This window comes from Natator depressus, chromosome 1, assembly GCF_965152275.1.
Source record: "Natator depressus isolate rNatDep1 chromosome 1, rNatDep2.hap1, whole genome shotgun sequence".
Classification (NCBI taxonomy): domain Eukaryota; kingdom Metazoa; phylum Chordata; order Testudines; family Cheloniidae; genus Natator; species Natator depressus.
Genome location: NC_134234.1, coordinates 226,946,051 through 226,965,268, shown reverse-complemented (window position 1 = coordinate 226,965,268; position 19,218 = coordinate 226,946,051). Strand labels below are relative to the sequence as shown.

The 19,218-nt window shown below is 39.6% G+C and overlaps 1 protein-coding gene across 4 annotated transcripts in view; it reads right to left on the bottom strand.

Moving 5' to 3' along the window:
• SCUBE1 (signal peptide, CUB domain and EGF like domain containing 1) overlaps positions 1–19,218 on the bottom strand; it is a 295,284-nt gene that overhangs the window by 97,152 nt on the left and 178,914 nt on the right. For all 4 annotated transcript variants that reach the window (XM_074936783.1, XM_074936793.1, XM_074936801.1 and 1 more), the window contains one exon: positions 11,242–11,358. In XM_074936783.1, the coding sequence (XP_074792884.1) occupies positions 11,242–11,358 (117 nt within the window). The remainder of the gene's footprint in view (positions 1–11,241; positions 11,359–19,218) is intronic.

Genomic DNA, 19,218 nt, shown 5'->3' with positions numbered 1-19,218 from the left:
GGTTCTAAATGCAAAATTGACCACACCATTCACCATTATACATTAGATCAGGTTAAGACAAAGGCTCAGTTTCCCCCATTCTACTCCAAAAATCAAGTTATTGGTACAGTGCGATATATAAGCAGAATTTTTCATAATTTGGTGGTATTTAATAGGATGTACATCATTCTATTCTCACTGAAATGCTGTGGCACTAGAGGAAGGGTATAGTTCAGTATTAGCAGTAGGAATAGAACAGTAAGACTTTTATTAGCTGCATTAAGTATTTCATTATTAAAAGGTATGCCAAGCAGGTAACTGACTGTCTCAGGAAATATAATTATCAAGGGAAGCCAGGAGAAATGAAGAAAGGCAGAAAGTCACAAATTTGCAGTTGTGTCAGTTCTACCTAGCATTTGCCGCTAAACACATCATCTCTGTGCTTAGTCCTAATGTTCAGGCAGCTATTCATTATGCCTTTCAATTAATTTGAGGTCAGATATTCTAGAAGACCTTTCCTTCAAATTGCATTACTAGCAAAGCCATTAGGGCTTCACCTCTTTCAGCTATGCCCTTTCACTGTTCCCGAGGTCCCTTTTTAAATATCTTGGACCCACCACTGCTTGTAAGTCTGTGATTGACATTTAATAGCACCATGGTACTGCAGCTAAAATGGAAGAGGTGATCACCAGCTGTTTCTTTATTTCATTTTGTTTACTCTTTCAAGCCATTTACTTTTATATGATTTCCCTTTGGGGAGTGCACCTTGAGAGCGCTGATGGAAGAAATCCTTTTTGTTCACTATATATGGTGAGTTTGTAGGACAGAGAAAGCTACATTCTTTGCCTAAATTGACATCTTAGTAAGTGTCTGACAGTCTGATCCAACTTGCTGCTTCTATTCAAAGGTCAATGGAAAAAAAGACTCTTTTTGTACCTGCCAAGACCTGAATTCAGAATTCTGTATCCCCCATACAATACTAACACCACATAACACAGAGCAGGGAGCAGCATTCCTTGCACGACTTTGGGTGTTACTGATATCATTAACTGTTATAGAAGATTCACAGAAATAACTCTCTGAACTCAAGTCTTACCAAGTAAGAAAGAGCCAAACCCTGTCAGGAGAAGTTTTGCCTGAGTAAGGATTTTAGGATGGGGTCCCCAATGAGGAGATCATTTCAACTCATGTTTTAACATGCACTGATCTGGTGACTTTGTACATGTGTTTCAAAGGCATTTAGCTGCCTAAATATCTTTAAAAATCTGGCCCTATTTGCCTCTTAAGTCCCATTTAATACACCACGACACACACTTTAGTGGTGCATAATTTTAAGCAGGATCTGTGGATGGGCGTGTATTTTACTCTCTGTGAAATTATACTGGCATGGAGGGTCTTGGAAAACTAATTTAAAAGTTGGATGCTAGGGTACTCAGGGAACAAGGATCTTAATTCAGCATGGGCAGGTACTTCTGTTGGAAGAACTTGGATGTTCATCTAATCAGGGAATAGAAACAATTTATCTAACCAATCGCATCCAAACCAATACAATTTATACAACCAATATCGGCACTCAAACAAGCAAATATCTGAAGTGCCCAATTAACAATTACACAGTAATCGAGGTCACTGGGAAACAGCAGTTACAACTATTTCTGCTGGCCTTTCCAAGAAAGGAGAGACTGTCTCAAAGTTTCAAATGATTTGATCCGGATTCTCAAGATGTCATTCTAGTATCTTTAGCCAGTTTAATCCAATATAGAGAAAAATATATTTAATAATTTTGACTAATTAATAAACTTGAGGAAATCACAGCTGCTCACAGATATTCTGTGGCCAGACTAAGAAGCCAAACTGGCCAGAGAAAATATTCACTGTGAATTATTCACTTAGTTCTAGTAAGGTCTGAATGAAACAGAAGACTGCCTTCAAGATTTGGACTGTACCCTGGTACCAACTTGGTGTCAATTATTATTTTAGATTTATTTATTTTCAGAAAGGATTTCAGTTCAACTTTAAGCAAGACATGACAGCTTTTGCTTAATTTAATCTCAGAAGTACTTTTTGTTGTTTATTTTGTAACAAAAGACACGCTGCCCTCACAGAAACAATTCAACCCTAAAAATTTAATTCATTTTCACATATTTACAACCAAAATGATTTCAAGTGCATTATATTATGGCAAGAGGTTTCAATGAAATCCTAACCCCCTCTTTGGGCCTTATCCATAGCCTAACTAAGTCAATGCAAAGACCCCCATTTACTTCAATAGGCTTTGGATCGTGACCTTATACCCTGGATTGAAATCTTTTAATCGGTTTGTATATTTCCCTAGTTTACTTTTAGTTTTGTCACAGAGTCAGCAGGTTACAAAGTAGAGTTGGAGGGCAAAGAGAACAGTTTACAAACACATCTCCTGCTGATGCTCCCACTGCAGCACATTCAAGTATTTAAACACATTAGTGCCACATTTCTCTGCTGCATCTGAATGCAAAAAGATGGGGGCCTGTTTCAAGGAAGTAGAGAGCACATTACATTGCTGGGTAACCATGACAATGAGACAGCAGGATCAAGAAATGTTTGCATAAACAGCATCCAGTCACATAACCCCTGCATAACACCCCTCTAGTTAAACAATATGCCAGAAGGTTAAGAAGGGCTCTTCCTTAGCACAGCATAATAAATAAAATGCCCCATCTTTAGTGAGAGACTTGTGGAGGTATTTTATGTCTTTTAAATAAGCATCCATGAAATCACCTGCATCCTGCAAGGATCTATTTGTGAATAGGAATTAATGGTGGCAGATCATCAGCGGGTGTAAACTTGTCATAGCTCCATTGAAGTCAATGACAATTTTTACCAGCGGAGAATCTGCCCTCTGATGATCAGTCTGTCTATGAATTCAAGGTAGCAGGAAATCATTTACACGCTGTAATAAATGTAATTACTATTAGAAAGTAGCTATGGAATGTCATACAGTTACTTGGCACTTTACAGAACATAGATGGGACATGGCCTGTGCTCCAAAACCCTTACAATCTATTTCTCTTAAGCTAGTTTAAAAAGCTTTTTTCCCTGCCGCGTTAGTCCAACAGCTCACAGTGCAGCAGTCTCTGGGTCATACTGTGTGTTTAAGGCATTGGTCTGTTTAGGGGGCAGTGAGGACTTGCACTAACCCAGCGGGAATTTCAGAGTGCACAATTCCTTTGTTAATTTTCTGGTGCCCAGCTGGAGCACACCAGTTGTCCATGCTATAGGACTGTACAGACTGCTTCATCCCTCATAGTGTCCAACCAGTGCAGAGTGGGCCTGTGGCCCTTCCCCTTCTTCCAATTTATGTTCCCAGGGGCACACACGGGGGAAGTCTCTGTAATCCACCAAATGCAGTGACAGCAGTTGCTCCTGGCCCTTCTTCAGTGTATGAGTTAGTCAGAAAACCTCCTTCCCACCTTTTCTCCCTCCATCCACTCTGTACCTGCCCAAATACAATTAAGCCCTATGTTTTCCCCACTGAGATGGTGGGACCTTACAAATCAATCTATTTTGACTTTTCTCTCCCTGCTCCCCAATAGCTTCTAGTAAATGTGTCTCCTGTTTTGTCAGCTATACATGTTATACATAATGTGATTAAAATGCTAAACTGGTTAATCTCTTTATATGTGTCACTTGGGGAAGATCTGTGGAATGGGCATCCAGTGGGGGAAAGGCTCTCAGAAGCCAACAAATTGTAGAGCCAGGGACCAATTGGCTGTCAATACCTACCACATGGGGGCCAATAGCCAAGGTGAAAAGAGGTGGCAGGTACTAGGGTACAAGAAGAGTAGGCCACTGCATCACTTGATTCCCAGACCATCCTTTCTGCAGCCTCTGCTTTTGAATTTGGTAAGTTACCATGTTAAGCATTATAGGATGTGGTCTGGGATGTTCACAGCATAATGGCCAATGAGATGCCACCAAGCACTCAGCATATAAGGCAGAACCAGCACCAAGCTGGGCCCTGGGTGACCCAATCAAAGTAGAAGGGGGACTGTGTATCACCAAAGCCCAGGAGAAGCTGCTAACATGGTGAAATGGCACTAGTGGGGATACTGAGGGTATGGAGATTTCTCAGTCTGACAGGGATTCTGCACTAAGCTGGGGAGGATACATGAGGTTTTTGTCTTAATAAAAGTAGTACTCAGAGGTGAATAGCAAAAGGCAAAGGGAACCTTGAGAGGAGGTTTTGTAAGAGAGACCCAGATGAGAAGACACCTGGGTGGGAGCTGATATTTTTCAGAGGGAGAGTAAAATTTTGGTGAATCTGGGTCCTGACTACTCTCAGCATGGTCCTGGACTCACTCTCTATGCATCACAGACATCAACATTATTCTTATTCCACAATGGGACTGCACAACGAACATTCGTAGGGGCATAAGACTGCATAATAATAGAAGTCATGGATGGAAAAGATTTTTCATGCTATCCAGTCCTTCCCCCAGGGGCCAATGCAGATCTTTTCTTATAGTAAATTATGTAATGTTGCATCCAGTCTAATTGTGTATATCCCATGTACCAGCGCTTTCAGCACTTCTCTTGAGAGTATTCCACATTATTATGTATCTCACACTTAGAAGTTATTCCTAATACAGTATTTGGTCTAAATTTTCCTTTTCTTTATTTCAGTCTCTACTTTTGGATTAACTCTGCTGAATTGCCTGAATAATTTGTCGCCTTTCTTAGCTTCCACATCCAGCCACATGATTCTGAAGGCCCACAACCCCCTCTGAGCTGTTGCTTAGCCAAGCTATACACAGTTAGGCCTTGTAATCTTTTTTTTTTTTTTTTTTTTTTAATAAATCAGTCCTTCCAGCTCCAGATAATTTTTCTTGCTCTTCTCTGATCTTATTGTGGAATAAAAAAATCAATCAACCAATCTGCAGTTTATCATCTTAAAAACAACAAAACATTACCTAATTCTTTAACACTCACCATTAAAAAAAAGCATGTTCATAAATCCAAAACAAAACAAAAAAACTCCACATAGGAGAAGGCGGAGTAGTGACGCAGAAATCCACCCACATCCCTATTAAGTCATGAAATATATGTTAAAAAGGAATGAGCTATTAGACTAGGAAACCTGCTCATACTGCATTCTTGTTGGCAATCTAAAAGGTTCACTATTGCAGAAAACCTAGCTAGTTTCTCCCCTCTTTTGTTTTAGAAATGCGATAATCAGATCGCACACTACACTGACAAGAGAACAGAATAGAAAGGATGTGATTTTCAGAGGTACACAGGACCCACAATTCCAACTGACGTCAGTGGAATCTCGGATGTACAGTGCCTCGGAAAAATCAGCCCATCCCGTTACTTGTATCTTACTTCTACTTAGAGCCAGGAGTACAAGTAGGGAGGTACGCTCCAGTACGCAGTACCGGAAAGAGATTTTTAGCTGGTACGGGGTATCGGAAAGACTTGGGGAGGCTAATTCTCCCTGCTGGAGGGTTGGGTGGAGCTTCACTCTGCTCCTTAAAGGAGCAGAACTTGGCTAGGGAGGGCATTCATTCTTTATATGGGTTTAATAGCACAATACATATGCTAACAAACTTAAACAAAGGCTTTGTTTAAGTTTGTTAGCATATGTATTGTGCTGTTAAGTTGGTCAGGAGTCCTTAAGAGGGGAGGGGTGGGAGGGACGGAAGGTGTTTCAACAGTGTTTTTGATTCCTGCTCCAGCCTCTGGACTATGAATATATACTGATGGGAGCATTCTAACCAAGGACTGAGGACTTTAAGGTAATCTGGAGCCTTCATATTTCCTTGATCCTTTGCAGATGGACTTATGAGTTGGATATGGTACAAAGACTCTTCTAGCCTCATTGATTGCTGATTTCTCCCTTGCAATGGACAACGATCAGATGTCTACTGACTTTCTCATATGAGTCAGTGGCCTTTGATACCTGTGGTATAAGCAACATAGCTCTTGCTTGAGTAGTTTTGTTTTTTCCTCTCCAAATGTCAAAGCCTGTTCCCATTGAACTCAATAGCAAAACTTCTTTTGATTTCAATGGGAACAGGATTTGCCCACAAGAGATCAGAGAATGTGATTTTGATCAATTGCTTATCTGTCCAGAGACAGTTCTCGTGCACGTTCTGCCAGGCTGATTTTGATTGCCCCTCCTGTTTGTCATGCTGAGGAAAATAATAAAACAATTTGGGCTGCAGTTCTATCAAGATACACATGGCACACCCAGTTCTATGCCTCTTTTCCATCAAACCCAGATGGCACAGCATCTTTGCTTTCCTAGTGCCTGGCAGAGAGCAATACTGAGGCCTTGTCTACACTGCCACTTTACAGTGCTGAAACTTTCTCGCTCAGGGGGTGAAAAAACACCCCCGAGTGATGCAAGTTTCAGCGCTGTAAAGTGGCAGTATAGACAGTGCCCCAACACTGGGAGCCATGCTCCCAACTCTGGTAGCTACTCCCCTTGTGGGGGTGGGTTTTTTACAGCGCTGGCAGAGCTCTCTCCCAGTACTGGTGCCGTGACTACACAGCCATGTTAAAGCGCTGCCATGGCAGCGCTTTAACATTGGTAGTGGAGACATATCCTTAGATAAAGGTAAGCTGGCAGAAGCTTAGTTTGGACATAAGAGAAGCCCTGATGGTGTGTTAAGGGAAAGTGGGATGATTGTCTTTCCTATCCTTCGTTCATTTAAGTAGTTTTCAATTTGGGGTGCTGCTGGATCCTCAATGACACCTGGAAGTACAGGTGGCACCAGGGACCCAAAGCATCGTTTTACAACTGCATCTGTTTAACATTTTAAACGGTAAGAGGGGGTGTCGGAGGGGAAGGGGAGAGCGTGGGGGCCCCAGGCTGGGTGGGGAGGGGTCACATGGAGGGTCACGTGCCCCCCCTTGTGTCTCTCCCATGAGTGCAGTACTGTCAAGAAATGATTTCTATTTGCACCACTGCTTAGAGCTGCATTTGAATCTACTTCCTAATATTTTGTAAAGGGGCAGGAACAGGGCTCAGAATTCAAACCCCAATCCAGATCTGAATTCTGTGATTTGGGTCCATTTCTGTTTTTATGATCAAATTGTGAAATATGAAGAGATATTTTCCATTTGTGAATAGAGTGCAGAACAGTTAGTGAAGTTTAAAGTGGTTTGTTTGCTTACCTTTGTGAATATCATGCATGCACACACACACGCTCCCTAAAAATACTTACCTTTTTATTTTATATGCATATTTGTGTCTTTTTTCTATTAAACATTTAATAGACATACATAATAATAAAAAAACCAACCCCAAGACAACATTTCGGGACAAGGACATGGTTTTTTCATGATGTGAACATACAGTGCCTGCACAATGCGGTCCTGATCTTTGATTGGGGCTTCTAGGCAATACAAAACATTTATAGATTTCATCATTTTTAAGGTGGGAGGGGACCATTAGATTACACAGTCTTGACCTCAGAAATTAACAATAATAAATAAGAAGAATTGCACTGGCTTTAAATAAGATACCAGTATTCTAAAGTTTCAGAAAACTCGTGCTTTAACAGGAAATCTGTTAAAGGACTATCTAGAGATGAACCAAATTTGGCTACTTCCTAACTAGTGATGAGTGAACCTCAAAGAGTTCACAGTTTGGGTGAATACTCCAAAGTTCAGATGCTTCTCTGAAGCCCACTCAAACTTATCCAAACGTCTTTAATCTCTGCAACTATGTTCTGTCAGACTGTATAACTACCATTAGAGATGCAAAAGCAGGCTGAAAATCTCATGAGAACATGCCTTCTTGTGCGATTTCTGGCACTGCTTCTTCTGGCTTAAGGCTGGAAATAGCACATGAAAATGCTCACTCCTGGGACTTCAGCCTCTCATGCTCCAAACCCAGATGCACTCTCTCTCTCGGTCTCTCATACATTTTCCAAACATTTCAGAACCTTAAAGACGAATTCACATTTAGGGCTGGCTGGAAAACATGAATTTTGTTTAACGAAAAATTTTGGAGTATCAAAATTTGTTTTTGTTCTTCATTGGTACAAAAATGATACCTTTCAAAAAGTCTCACAACAAAACAAAAACAAACCCATGAGAGAAACAGCTATAGACTAGACTAGCCAATGGCTTAGTAGTTAGGCCACTCACCTGGGATGTGGCAGAACCCAGGTTCAAGTCCCTGCTCTCAATCAGGCAGAGCTCCAAACTACTAGGCTCTAGGTCAGGCTGACCCCCTTCCCTCCTGTTGGAGCTGTTCCATTTTGTATAAATAGGTAAACATTCATTGGGCCAGAGAGAAGGAGACTGATTCTACAGCCAGGTGGTTAGGATGTGGGAGACCTAGGTGAGTGCCCCATCTACTGCTCTGTTGGCTATTCTGGGGTGGGCCTCTTGTTTTCATTTGAACCAGAAATTCCTTTCTGGACTGTTGAAACTGGTAAGTTTCCGTGAAGTTTTGGTTTTGATGAATTCGCATATGCTGACAAAAAAAGTTTTGTTGATGAATTCCCAATCAGGTCTAATCACAGTTAACTCTAGGAATAGGAGAAGGTTGGAACGAGGCCCTGGAGTGGCTTGCTTATCCCTAGTTGATGCAATGGAGCACTGAGAAACCTTTCAAGATGGCTAGTTTGCTACTTACACCCCTACTTTGCTCTCTCAACAGATACTGTTGTATCTTTTCCTTCAATATTTGGAAATATCACCCTCTCAAAATAACGTTTCTATGAAAAACCTAATTTGTGGATGCTATGATGTTTGTTGTTGCTGGAGACACTGTCCCACTAGGGACAGCATATGATAATTGTGTGGTTCCTGCAGATGCTGTAAAAGGGTCTTACCATACATATGTACTTACTGCAGACTCATGGCATATTGAACTGCATGTTTAAGAAATACTTGGCCCAATCAACCCTCTTTGGAAAGAGCACTGAACTCAAGATGAGTCAAACAAAAAGAGGAAAGGAGAAAACTTGTGTGTGTGTATTTGAAAGACTTTCTTTCTTTGAAGGGGTGCATCATTCTTGTGACTCAGCCACTATACATCTCAATAGAAAGAATATTCAACCCCTGAAAATGCCAGGGGAAAAAAAAATCAAATCAAAACATCCCATTGTTGCAGAAACTCAACAACTGAAAAATTTAGTTCACCTTTTTTAAGGCTCTCTCTACTAGCAAGAGGATCCTGGAAGGCAGCAGTGTCATTACCTCTGAAGGAGGCAGTTGGGACAGAGGAAATGTTCTCTTTCACATGCTGAAGCTATAAATCCTAGAATGCAGTTCTGATTTACTCATGTATAGGGTTGCCTGTGGTTAACTACAAAAGCAGCCCAATTGGCTCATTTTAAAGGAGCTGATCCTGTGTCCACGTAAGTTAACAACAAAGCTCCCATTAACTTCACTGATGCAGAATCAAGCCCTAAATGTCTGCAATATACTACATTAGGCAAACATTCAACCTGGTTAAATCAAAGGTAAAGCATTTTTCTAAAGCTCCCAGAATGGTTAAAAATGACTTGATGGATCTTATTAACCATAAAAGTGAATTCCCAGTAGCTGTTTATTTAAAAAATAAAATAAAAAATCGGCAACACCATAAATAACACAGATTCTCTTTCTTACATGTTCTCCCCATAAAAATACTGTGAAACAGTTCAGATCTCTGACCCTAGGCTTGAGAATCAATTGGATATTTCATTTTGTTTATCATGCAAATTATAGAGTTGATTATATAAATATTATTTCATTTTAGCCCAGTGGGACAACCTCAAATTGGAAGCCAGCTAAATTTAGAATTCATTTTATTTTACATGATGTAGTTTCAAGTAATAAACATTACGATCAAGTGTAGGTGTATGTTACAATATTAAAATGTCTCCTTTTTCAGCACTCCGTGGAATCACTGTTACTGAACTTCTATGGCTTGAGCTATGCTGCCTGCAAAAATGAACATTTATTTTTATGTGGTTTGAACTGAAATTACTGATTTTTGATGTGTGCTCATCCTTAACTATTAACATTGTGTGCAATGGCAGTTTAAATGTTTGATTTTCCAATAAACATGCAAATGGACTGTTATTTCTGTAAATACTAACAGGATCATGCCCAAGCAGTGGGAGTTTTCAAGTTGGAGCAAGGGGAAACCACAGGTTTTATGTTTATTTTTGTGGGTATTACTATTTTAAGTAACATCAAGGTCTGGATTGGAGATTTTCTGACATTCCTGACTGCTTCTAAGAAAAAAATAATCTAAACAGCTACTTGGTGAGGTAGGTCAATTTATGCTAAATCACTGAGTGACAACAAAATACTCTTTGTGACACCATTATAGGTAGTGTCCTACTATATATCCATCACCAAGTGTCTGGTGGTTGAGTTCAAAAGAAATATGTATTGAAGTGGAAAAATGGTTTAGGTAGGCCCTGATCTTGCAAAAACGTATGCAACTCTACTCATGTGAGTAGTCCCATTGAGTGGGATTAAGCACATTTGTGTTTGCTGTACCAGGGATTAAAGCTGTAAACCCCTGTCTCCTTAACTAAGAACAAATGTTGATAGAACTATCAGATGTTTCTCTCCCCCCCCCCCGTGTTTTAATTACACTCATTAGGCTCCAAATCTGAAGACCTTGCTATGATTCTATGAAATTAAACTCCCACTGGAGCAGTGAAAGCTGAGTAAGGCCTACAGTATTTGGCCTTGTATAAATATATTGATATGATGTAATTTTGTCTTGTAATTGGCTAATTGTTTTTGGCAGGAAGTGAGCAGTGAGATGGTCTGTTAATATGCTTCTTAGTGTGGCACAATACTCTGAAGCTATCACTTAGCTTTGATTATTGATTCTAAATCCTTCTCCCCTATTTCTCCTGTGGAAGGGATAACATATGATTGTTTGTGTGGGTAAATAGTTTCACGAAGGTTTTCAAGTAATTAGCAGTTCTGGGAGCCACAATTGGTGGACACATTAAAGGGGCCTGATTTCCAAAAAGTACCCACCCTCTGAAAATCAGGCTTCTTTTTTAGGGTTTCTCAAGTTGCCTCCCCAAAATAACTGGCCAGTTTTGAAAATCTTGGCCTCAAACAAACATAGAAATCATTAGAATGCATAATGCAAAATTACTCCTGAGGAAGGAGAAAACTAATAAATTCAAATGCAATTACTACACCAGTAATAGCCTTAATTCTGTGCATTGATTATATATCTGAATATTTACATCTAGTACTGATACCTCTGAAGGCAAATGATGCATTGCAAAGCAAACAGAAGCTGACCTTTGCATGTTTTCCCATCAGGCTGCAGGGTAAATCCAACTGGGCAACTGCAACGTACCCCTGTTGCCGTATCCTTGCAAGTACGATCACAGCCTCCATTATTGACAGCACATGTTTCTGCGGAATGAAAGAGAGAGCGAGAGAGTGTAACAAAACATTCTGGGGGCCATCCACTGTTCTGGGTAATATTAAAAAGTTATAAAAGCAATCTAAGTTGAAGCAAGCTAACTCAGGCAAAGCTCTTAAGATCATCCATGGCCCACATACTTGCTGAATTGGATAGCATTTTCACAAGCAATTATTTCTATCCAAAAAATTAAGTCTATATTGATTATATTTGGTCAGTCCTTTTGAAACATCTTAGACAATAGAATGAATTATTTAATAATGAAAAGATCAGCTTCAGAAACAAAAGAATGCAATTGCTTTTTAAAACAGAACCAGGGACTGAGTCTGTTTCATATCAGCGGGTCTCTAGCCATGGCTTTTCAAGTTTCATTAAAAAGAGGTCTCATGGTCTAATGAACTTTAAAAAGCAATAGAAAGCAAGGCATAGTGCTGGACTTGGAATTGAGAATTTAAAATCCTTAGTTAACAAAGAGTTAATGGAAAATGAACTACATACATCACTTTGACAAGAATCTACATGCCCAATCTGTTCTTACTGCACTACAAGCAAAAGGCATCTGGGTTTTGTCCACTTAAAGCTTTTTGCAAATTGAAAGGAGTTTGGAGTGGGTGGGAGGGCATAATTGAGGTCACTGAACCCATTCCAAGCTGTGTCATTGAAATTTCCCAGTGCTTGTAGTATGTAGAATGGTGGCTGGGCAAACACAGGCAAAAGAAAGCTACAATACTTTTTAGCTTTTACAGCAGCCGGCAATGGCTATTAGGTACCGCTCCATGACAAAAAATCTTCAACTTCATCACACACACAAACAAAAAATGCCCGCAGCTATTATGTAAATAATGGCAGCGGGCATTTTTTAGTTTTATTTTTTGGTAATGAAGTTGAAGGGTTTTTTGTGTGGAGTGGTACCTATATATGTGTGTATACACACAAACCACAAGTATTATTGAAATAGATAAAAGGCAAGAGAAATGATTGTCTTTCCTATGATTCATAAAAGACAGTGGATATAAGGATGCCAATTTTATTTGTTGGTCTGAATGGTATATTTATTTGATAAGTATTTATGGCAGACAGAAGTAACCAACAACCATATGTAGCTGGCTACTCTGTCTGCAATTACTTTGAGACCACAAGGGAAATATTTCAGTCTTTTACCCAATTTATTTTTCAGTTTCTCCAGTTCAGTTCAGATGAAACTTAAAATAATAAGGTTGTCATTGTTTATCTCGGTCATCCTCATCCTGACCTTCCCCAGAGAGGCTTTGTCAAAGTGTACTCAGATTTACTGACTGACTTCTATTGCTACCTATTTGGAGTTTGTGTTACAACTGTACTTTGCAGACAGGGTCTGGCAACAGAAAAGTGGACATGCTCATGCTGAATCTCCTTAGTATATTATGTGGCTCAAAATAATTTACACAAAATAGAAAACACTTTATCTTTTAATTGACAAGCATTCAAAGCTGTTCTTCGGATGGAACCAGCTGCTGCTTCCCCTGGGAAGAACCTTCATTGACTCTCTGGAAGGCCATCACTGCTTCAGATCAGAAAAAAACCATTTAACTCCTTTTCATTGACACAAACCTATATATCAGTTTTGGAATGTGCTACTGGCATTTATGTGCGTTATGAAACCAGGGACTGGGGGACAGGGAGGTATGCATTAATAGCATGGCACAATTTATAAAATTACTGTATGTACATATATATAAATATACACACATATATGTGTGTGTGTGGGTGTGTATATGTGTACGTAATGTGCCAACATTAATACTGCTATGTGTGGAAACACCTGTAATTGCTAGCAAGAGCACATTATGAACAGACCAATATATCTTTAACAGAAAACTTCCAACAGACAAGGCGGATTCTGTAATCTCTTATCCACAAGCGTAATTTTCACTCACAAGTAGTCAATAATTCAAAGGAACTTCTTGTACGAGTAAAGATTACTCATGCAAGTAAGGACTTGCAGGATCAGGACTTGCCTTGTTTAAGCCATATAAGTTCCAATAATCATTTTCCTATTTGGCTGGGGGAATTCTTTTATAGGTTTAAATGTTGGTATTTTTATATATATTTCAGAGGGAGGAAATATCAAGTAACTTTAATTCTCAGGACGAGGGACAAAAATCAGGTCACTTAAAAAACTTTTTCACCTAAGACCATTTCTTGGGAGCCCCAGCAGTTTAAAAAGTAGAATGATTTGTCAGGGCAAATAATTAAGGTTAAAAAGCATGAAAAGGTGTTAAAGACATACGTTTAGCATGGCACTGCAGTGAGTTGTAAATCTTATGTTAGATTAACTATGGCATATGAAGAGCCCATATTGCAGTTCATCAACAACAGATGAGCATTATTTAAGCAGCAATATTTCTGCTTTCTGGATGACATCCAGTGAAAATGAATAGACACAACAAACTTTTTTCCCCCTCTGGCATGGATGACTGGATCTATAGGGTAAGGGGCAGTCACTGAACAAGAGTTATTTCGATGTATAAATAGAAGGGATCATGCAAGCTTTTCTTATATTCACAGAGATTTAGTAAAAGGAAGCAAAAAGAACAATGCCCTTCAACGTCTCTGAAAGCAGAGCTGACTGTGCCTTTAATAAATGGCAAACTTTAATGGGATGAAAACTCAGGGTAAGAACAGAGAGACTGACAATACCTATAGTAACTGAGGTAATGGGAGCTGTAATGATGAGACTCCTTAAAAAAGATGGCAGGAGAAAAAAATTAGTTAAGGAGAATGTGAAAAGCAGGGTGGTGGTGTGCTGCATTAAACGCTATATGGAATAGAAATGTGTAGGAATGCATATAACATTTAACAAACCTGAGAGCACCAGCAACATACCTGTTCTGTTCCAAACACCTTCACACTTTAGATCTGAAATCCAACTTCAGATCTGGATCCAAATAAGAGGCAGAACTAAAACCCTGGATTCAAAGCCAATGCATTTCTTAAGGGGTGTGTGTGTGGGGAGGTGGGTGATGGGGGGAGATGCGGAGGTATGAGACAGAGAGGATTAGGCTGGGGATTCCAAAATCTGGATCAGAATTTTACACCTTGAATCCTTCTGGAGTTCTGTATATTGGATGGCACTGATCAGATTAGCCTTTAGTGTCTGTGCATGACAAGCTCAGCACAGCCATTATCTTCAACGTTTGCTAGGGTTTCAAACTTGATTTGCTCATGTTATGCTGATGTATCTTCTGTTCTATTATGGGGGTGGGAGTGGGAGCCTCACACCCATTTTAGTGAGAATGCAAAGGAAACACCAAAATCAAACAGTGTTTGGGTAGTCTGCCCCTGGAGAAAATATAATGCAAACAGTTAGGGCATTTCTCTTTGGGTGAAGGTAATACTTATTTAGTGACTGTGTAAGATTTTTCAGTGAATTTAAAGCTATGTCCCTACATAAATCCTTTATTGAGTTCCCCAGGTAAAACCCAGATAGATCTAGTGCTCCAGGGAGAATAGCATACAGGGTAGTATGAGGGTGTTTATGTATATAAAGTGCTATGGGGCAAATTGTGTGTTCCTTACTCAGGATAATCTCCTACTGCTTAAGGAAAGGATCTCAGATATTGGCTCACTGGAATCCTTAGAATTCAGAGTAACAGCCGTGTTAGTCTGTATTCGCAAAAAGAAAAGGAGTACTTGTGGCACCTTAGAGACTAACCAATTTATTTGAGCATAAGCTTTCGTGAGCTACAGCTCACTTCATCGGATGCATACTGTGGAAAATACAGAAGATGTTTTTATATACACAAACCATGAAAAAATGGGTGTTTATCACTACAAAAGGTTTTCTCTCCCCCCCACCCTACTCTCCTGCTGGTAATAGCTTATCTAAAGTGATCACTCTCCTTACAGTGTGTATGATAATCAAGGTGGGCCATTTCCAGCACAAATCCAGGGGTGGGGGGGGGGGAAGAAAACCTGGATTTGTGCTGGAAATGGCCCACCTTGATTATCATATACACTGTAAGGAGAGTGATCACTTTAGATAAGCTATTACCAGCAGGAGAGTAGGGTGGGGGGGGGGGAGAGAAAACCTTCTGTAGTGATAAACACCCATTTTTTCATGGTTTGTGTATATAAAAACATCTTCTGTATTTTCCACAGTATGCATCCGATGAAGTGAGCTGTAGCTCACGAAAGCTTATGCTCAAATAAATTGGTTAGTCTCTAAGGTGCCACAAGTACTCCTTTTCTTTTTTCTTAGATAGAAGGCACTCTAAAAATACAAATCATTATACATATTATATGTCTAGCCCTATTAAAACATTGTTACCTCCAGTTATGTTAAGGAAGATACATAGGTCCTGCAAATCAAGATGTTGTTCTAAAAAGAACAAAGCTGATGCATGATATTGAAAGTTCCGTAGTAGCCCATCAGCAGTCCTCAAGATATTATTTGAGATGTCCCATGTGTATCAGATCAATTCTTTCAGTTTAATGAATGCCTTTTCAGTGGCTGAGAGATGCCTACCCTTTTAGGGTTGAAAGAGAGGTCCCTTATGTCCAAAACCTGAAGCTCTTGAGCTAAAGGAGAATCTCCAGGATGTGGCGATAGAGTTGTGAAACTTTTAAAAGCAAAACCGACACCAGACAAGGCTCACTTGGGCTTTGGATTTTGTTAAAAGCCTGAGCCCCTGGGCACATTCACCATGGTTTGGGAACCTTTCAGAGAATTTAGTTTTAAGTAAAGGCCTAAATCAAAACCTTGAAGTTCAGCCTCTTGGACCCTTAAATGTAACCCAACCTCGTATTCAAATTCAATTTTTGAAAGTGGCTCCTTATTTTATGAGCCCATTCAAAGATCTGAATGTCTCAAAACTTTGTGTGTTTAAAGCCTGGATCCAATTTTTGTGGCCAAATCTCTTCTCTAGAATCAAGGTAATTGGAACTGATTTTATGTGTTTTGTTGACAATCAGCCAAAAATTGGAATTTTTGGCTATTTACTTTGGCAGTTTGGATCCATTTGAACTGAAACTCGGCAAAAAACTTAGGAACCGTGAACCCATATACAGCTAAATTGTGCAAGAAGGTACACATGTACTCTATAGAGACCAAAGCGTCCAAGCTTAATTTTATTTTCTATTACTTCCTTCTCATGAGTAGGGGAAAAGCTCCATCAAACATTCGGTAGGTAACATGTTAAGTTTAAATAGCACACTTTAAGTCCACAGGGCATCCTATTCAACTTTCTATTCAAAGACTGTCAAGATAAAACTCAGATTTACAGTAGGAAGCACTAATTTTCCAGAGACTGGAGCATGGGAATGGAGACCTAGTTTCTTTCCCAGCTTTGCCACTGACTCGCTATGTGACTGTGGGAAAATCACTTGAAGTAGTGCTTATATGGAAACTTTGTGTGCCTCAGTTTCCCCTACATAAAATGGAAACATTACTTCCCATCATTGTGAAAGAGAGGTGAACTCAAGCCAACACAAAATGTTTTTATGTAATTATGAAAAATTAATGTAAACTGATGGTTTGGATTTAAAATTTCTGCTGTGAACCCAGTTACTACATCCTCCTGCTTATATGTCCCCCACCTCAATCCACAGCCAAGCCATTTGGAATACTATACAGTTTAATACATACAAACTAAAAGATAATTTAAACGATCATATTAATTTTAAACAGATAAAAAGTTAACAAAGATCCAGTACAGGGGGAAAAAAGAATGAAGTAGAAAGGTAACAAAGGGATCATTGATGAGCTGTCTAAAAAATCCCAAACAAAATAAGAAATTTTGAAAAAAATAATTAGAAGTATGGGGAGAAGAATAGAGGCAGATTTCAAAGAGGAGTGAGCTCCACCATACACACAATAAAGGTGTGACCTCATACCTCCTACAAGAGGGCTGTATCAGAGGGTAGATAACAGTCAGGAAGAGCCTCACGGAGAAGGTGTTGAATATAGCCAGGACTTCTACTGTTCAGGTTTAAAAAAAACGTTAGTGTGAGTTTACAGTCAATCTGCCATTGTATAGGCAGTCAGTGTAAATAATACTGGGTAGATGTAACATACTCATGCTCTGTAGACTTGTAAAGTAGTGTGCTGCTGTATTTTGAACAAGATACAAGACACAGAGAAGTGTTGTGGGAAGCTGTGTAAGGAGTGAATGACTATAATTGCATCTGGTATCCAAGAGGGCATACTCGGCTGTTGTGAAGTCATCAGGGACTATTATTCATGTAAGAATTTCACAAACTGAAAATCTCCACTTTCTTAACATGACCAACCCCAGCTCTCTACCAGTGCATGAATTCTCCTCAAGAGCAGGGAGTCAAAGCAAGAGTGAGCTTCCTCACACCAGCGACTTCTACACAGCAGCACGACTTTTCTCTCCAGGATTTAAGACAAGAGAGCTCCGATACACCCACCCAATGCTATTATCCAAGCATTCCTTCAGAATAGAGGCTGAATATGCAGAGTCCAATGAGCAGGACCAGCCGAGTATCATTTGCATACTGATCTGATGATATTGAACATGGTGTTTAGAAATTATCTCACAAAGAGGTCTCATATAAAATGAGCAACATGAAAGGAAAGAACAGATCTTTAAGGGATGTTGAATATCAAATAACTTATTGCTGACACACAATTGTCTGTCACCTCTGATTATCTTCAAAATATGGCTGGAAAGACTGGCACCCAGTTCCAGATACAACAGCAATGTTTCATAATGGCTAGTGCAACAATCCAGGGCTCATATTAAAAAAAAACAAATGGCCAGTTAAAACTAAAACCAGAAAAGATCATGATCTTTATGAAGATAGTCTCAAATGAAAATGAAGGCTGGGACCTACTAAGGATATCATGTTCAAATAGTCTTGGAATTGAACAGCTGTTGCCTTCTTAGTCACTTTCCTCAAAAAGGGAATATTAGTGATTAGAGGACTTGCCAATAGCCATCCAATATGAAGAGGTGATACCTTGAAGAATGGAAAAACTTTTACATAGTTAAGGATGGTCAGCATCCGCTCTGGCAAACTGAGGCACTGCTAATAACTAATTATACCCCAGCTATACTCCTTGGTTTAAGCACCCATGCTAAGGAAAAGATCAGAACCACAGGGGATGGGCCTCACAGAACCTAAAAAAATCATGGACATCTTCATCAGAAACCGAGTCAATTGACAGCCAGGGGAGCCAATCCATTGGGAATTTGTGGCTCTACAATCAAAAGACCTTTACACTTCCAAGCCCCAGTATAATATACAGTATTATGGAACAGAGTAGCTTCCCTTTAAAAGCCTACCTTTCAAAACATAAAGCACAAGGAGTGGCATTTTCAAAGGTGCCTAAGGAAGTTAGGAACCCAGCTTCCATTGTAAGTTAATGAGAGTTGAATGCCTAGCTCCCTTAGGCACTTTCAAAAATCTCATCCAGAGAGGATGAGTGACTGGTCTAAAATCATAGAGCAAGTGAGTGATTGAGCTAGGAATAGACCCCAGAAGATCCTTTCCACCCACTAGGAAACACTTATTGTCCATCTAAATACCAAACAGGTTAGAAGGTTCACTTCTATAGACCACAAGACTTAACACATTGGGCCAAGTTCATCCCTTTTATAGCTGAAATGAGTGCATTTTGCGTCACCATGGTACATGGTGTATTCTAATTTGTACTCATTTTTCATATTTTTAGAGATGAATCAGGAGTGAGGTCCCACAGGCAACCCAGGACAACTTGCTTTATCTGTGAGCTACCTCGACAAGTTCATCACTGGTGTAAATGCACTGAAGTCAGTGGAATTACATTAAGGATGAATTTGGACCCTTGACTCTGGAACATTGCAATATTCTGTGAAGAATAACCT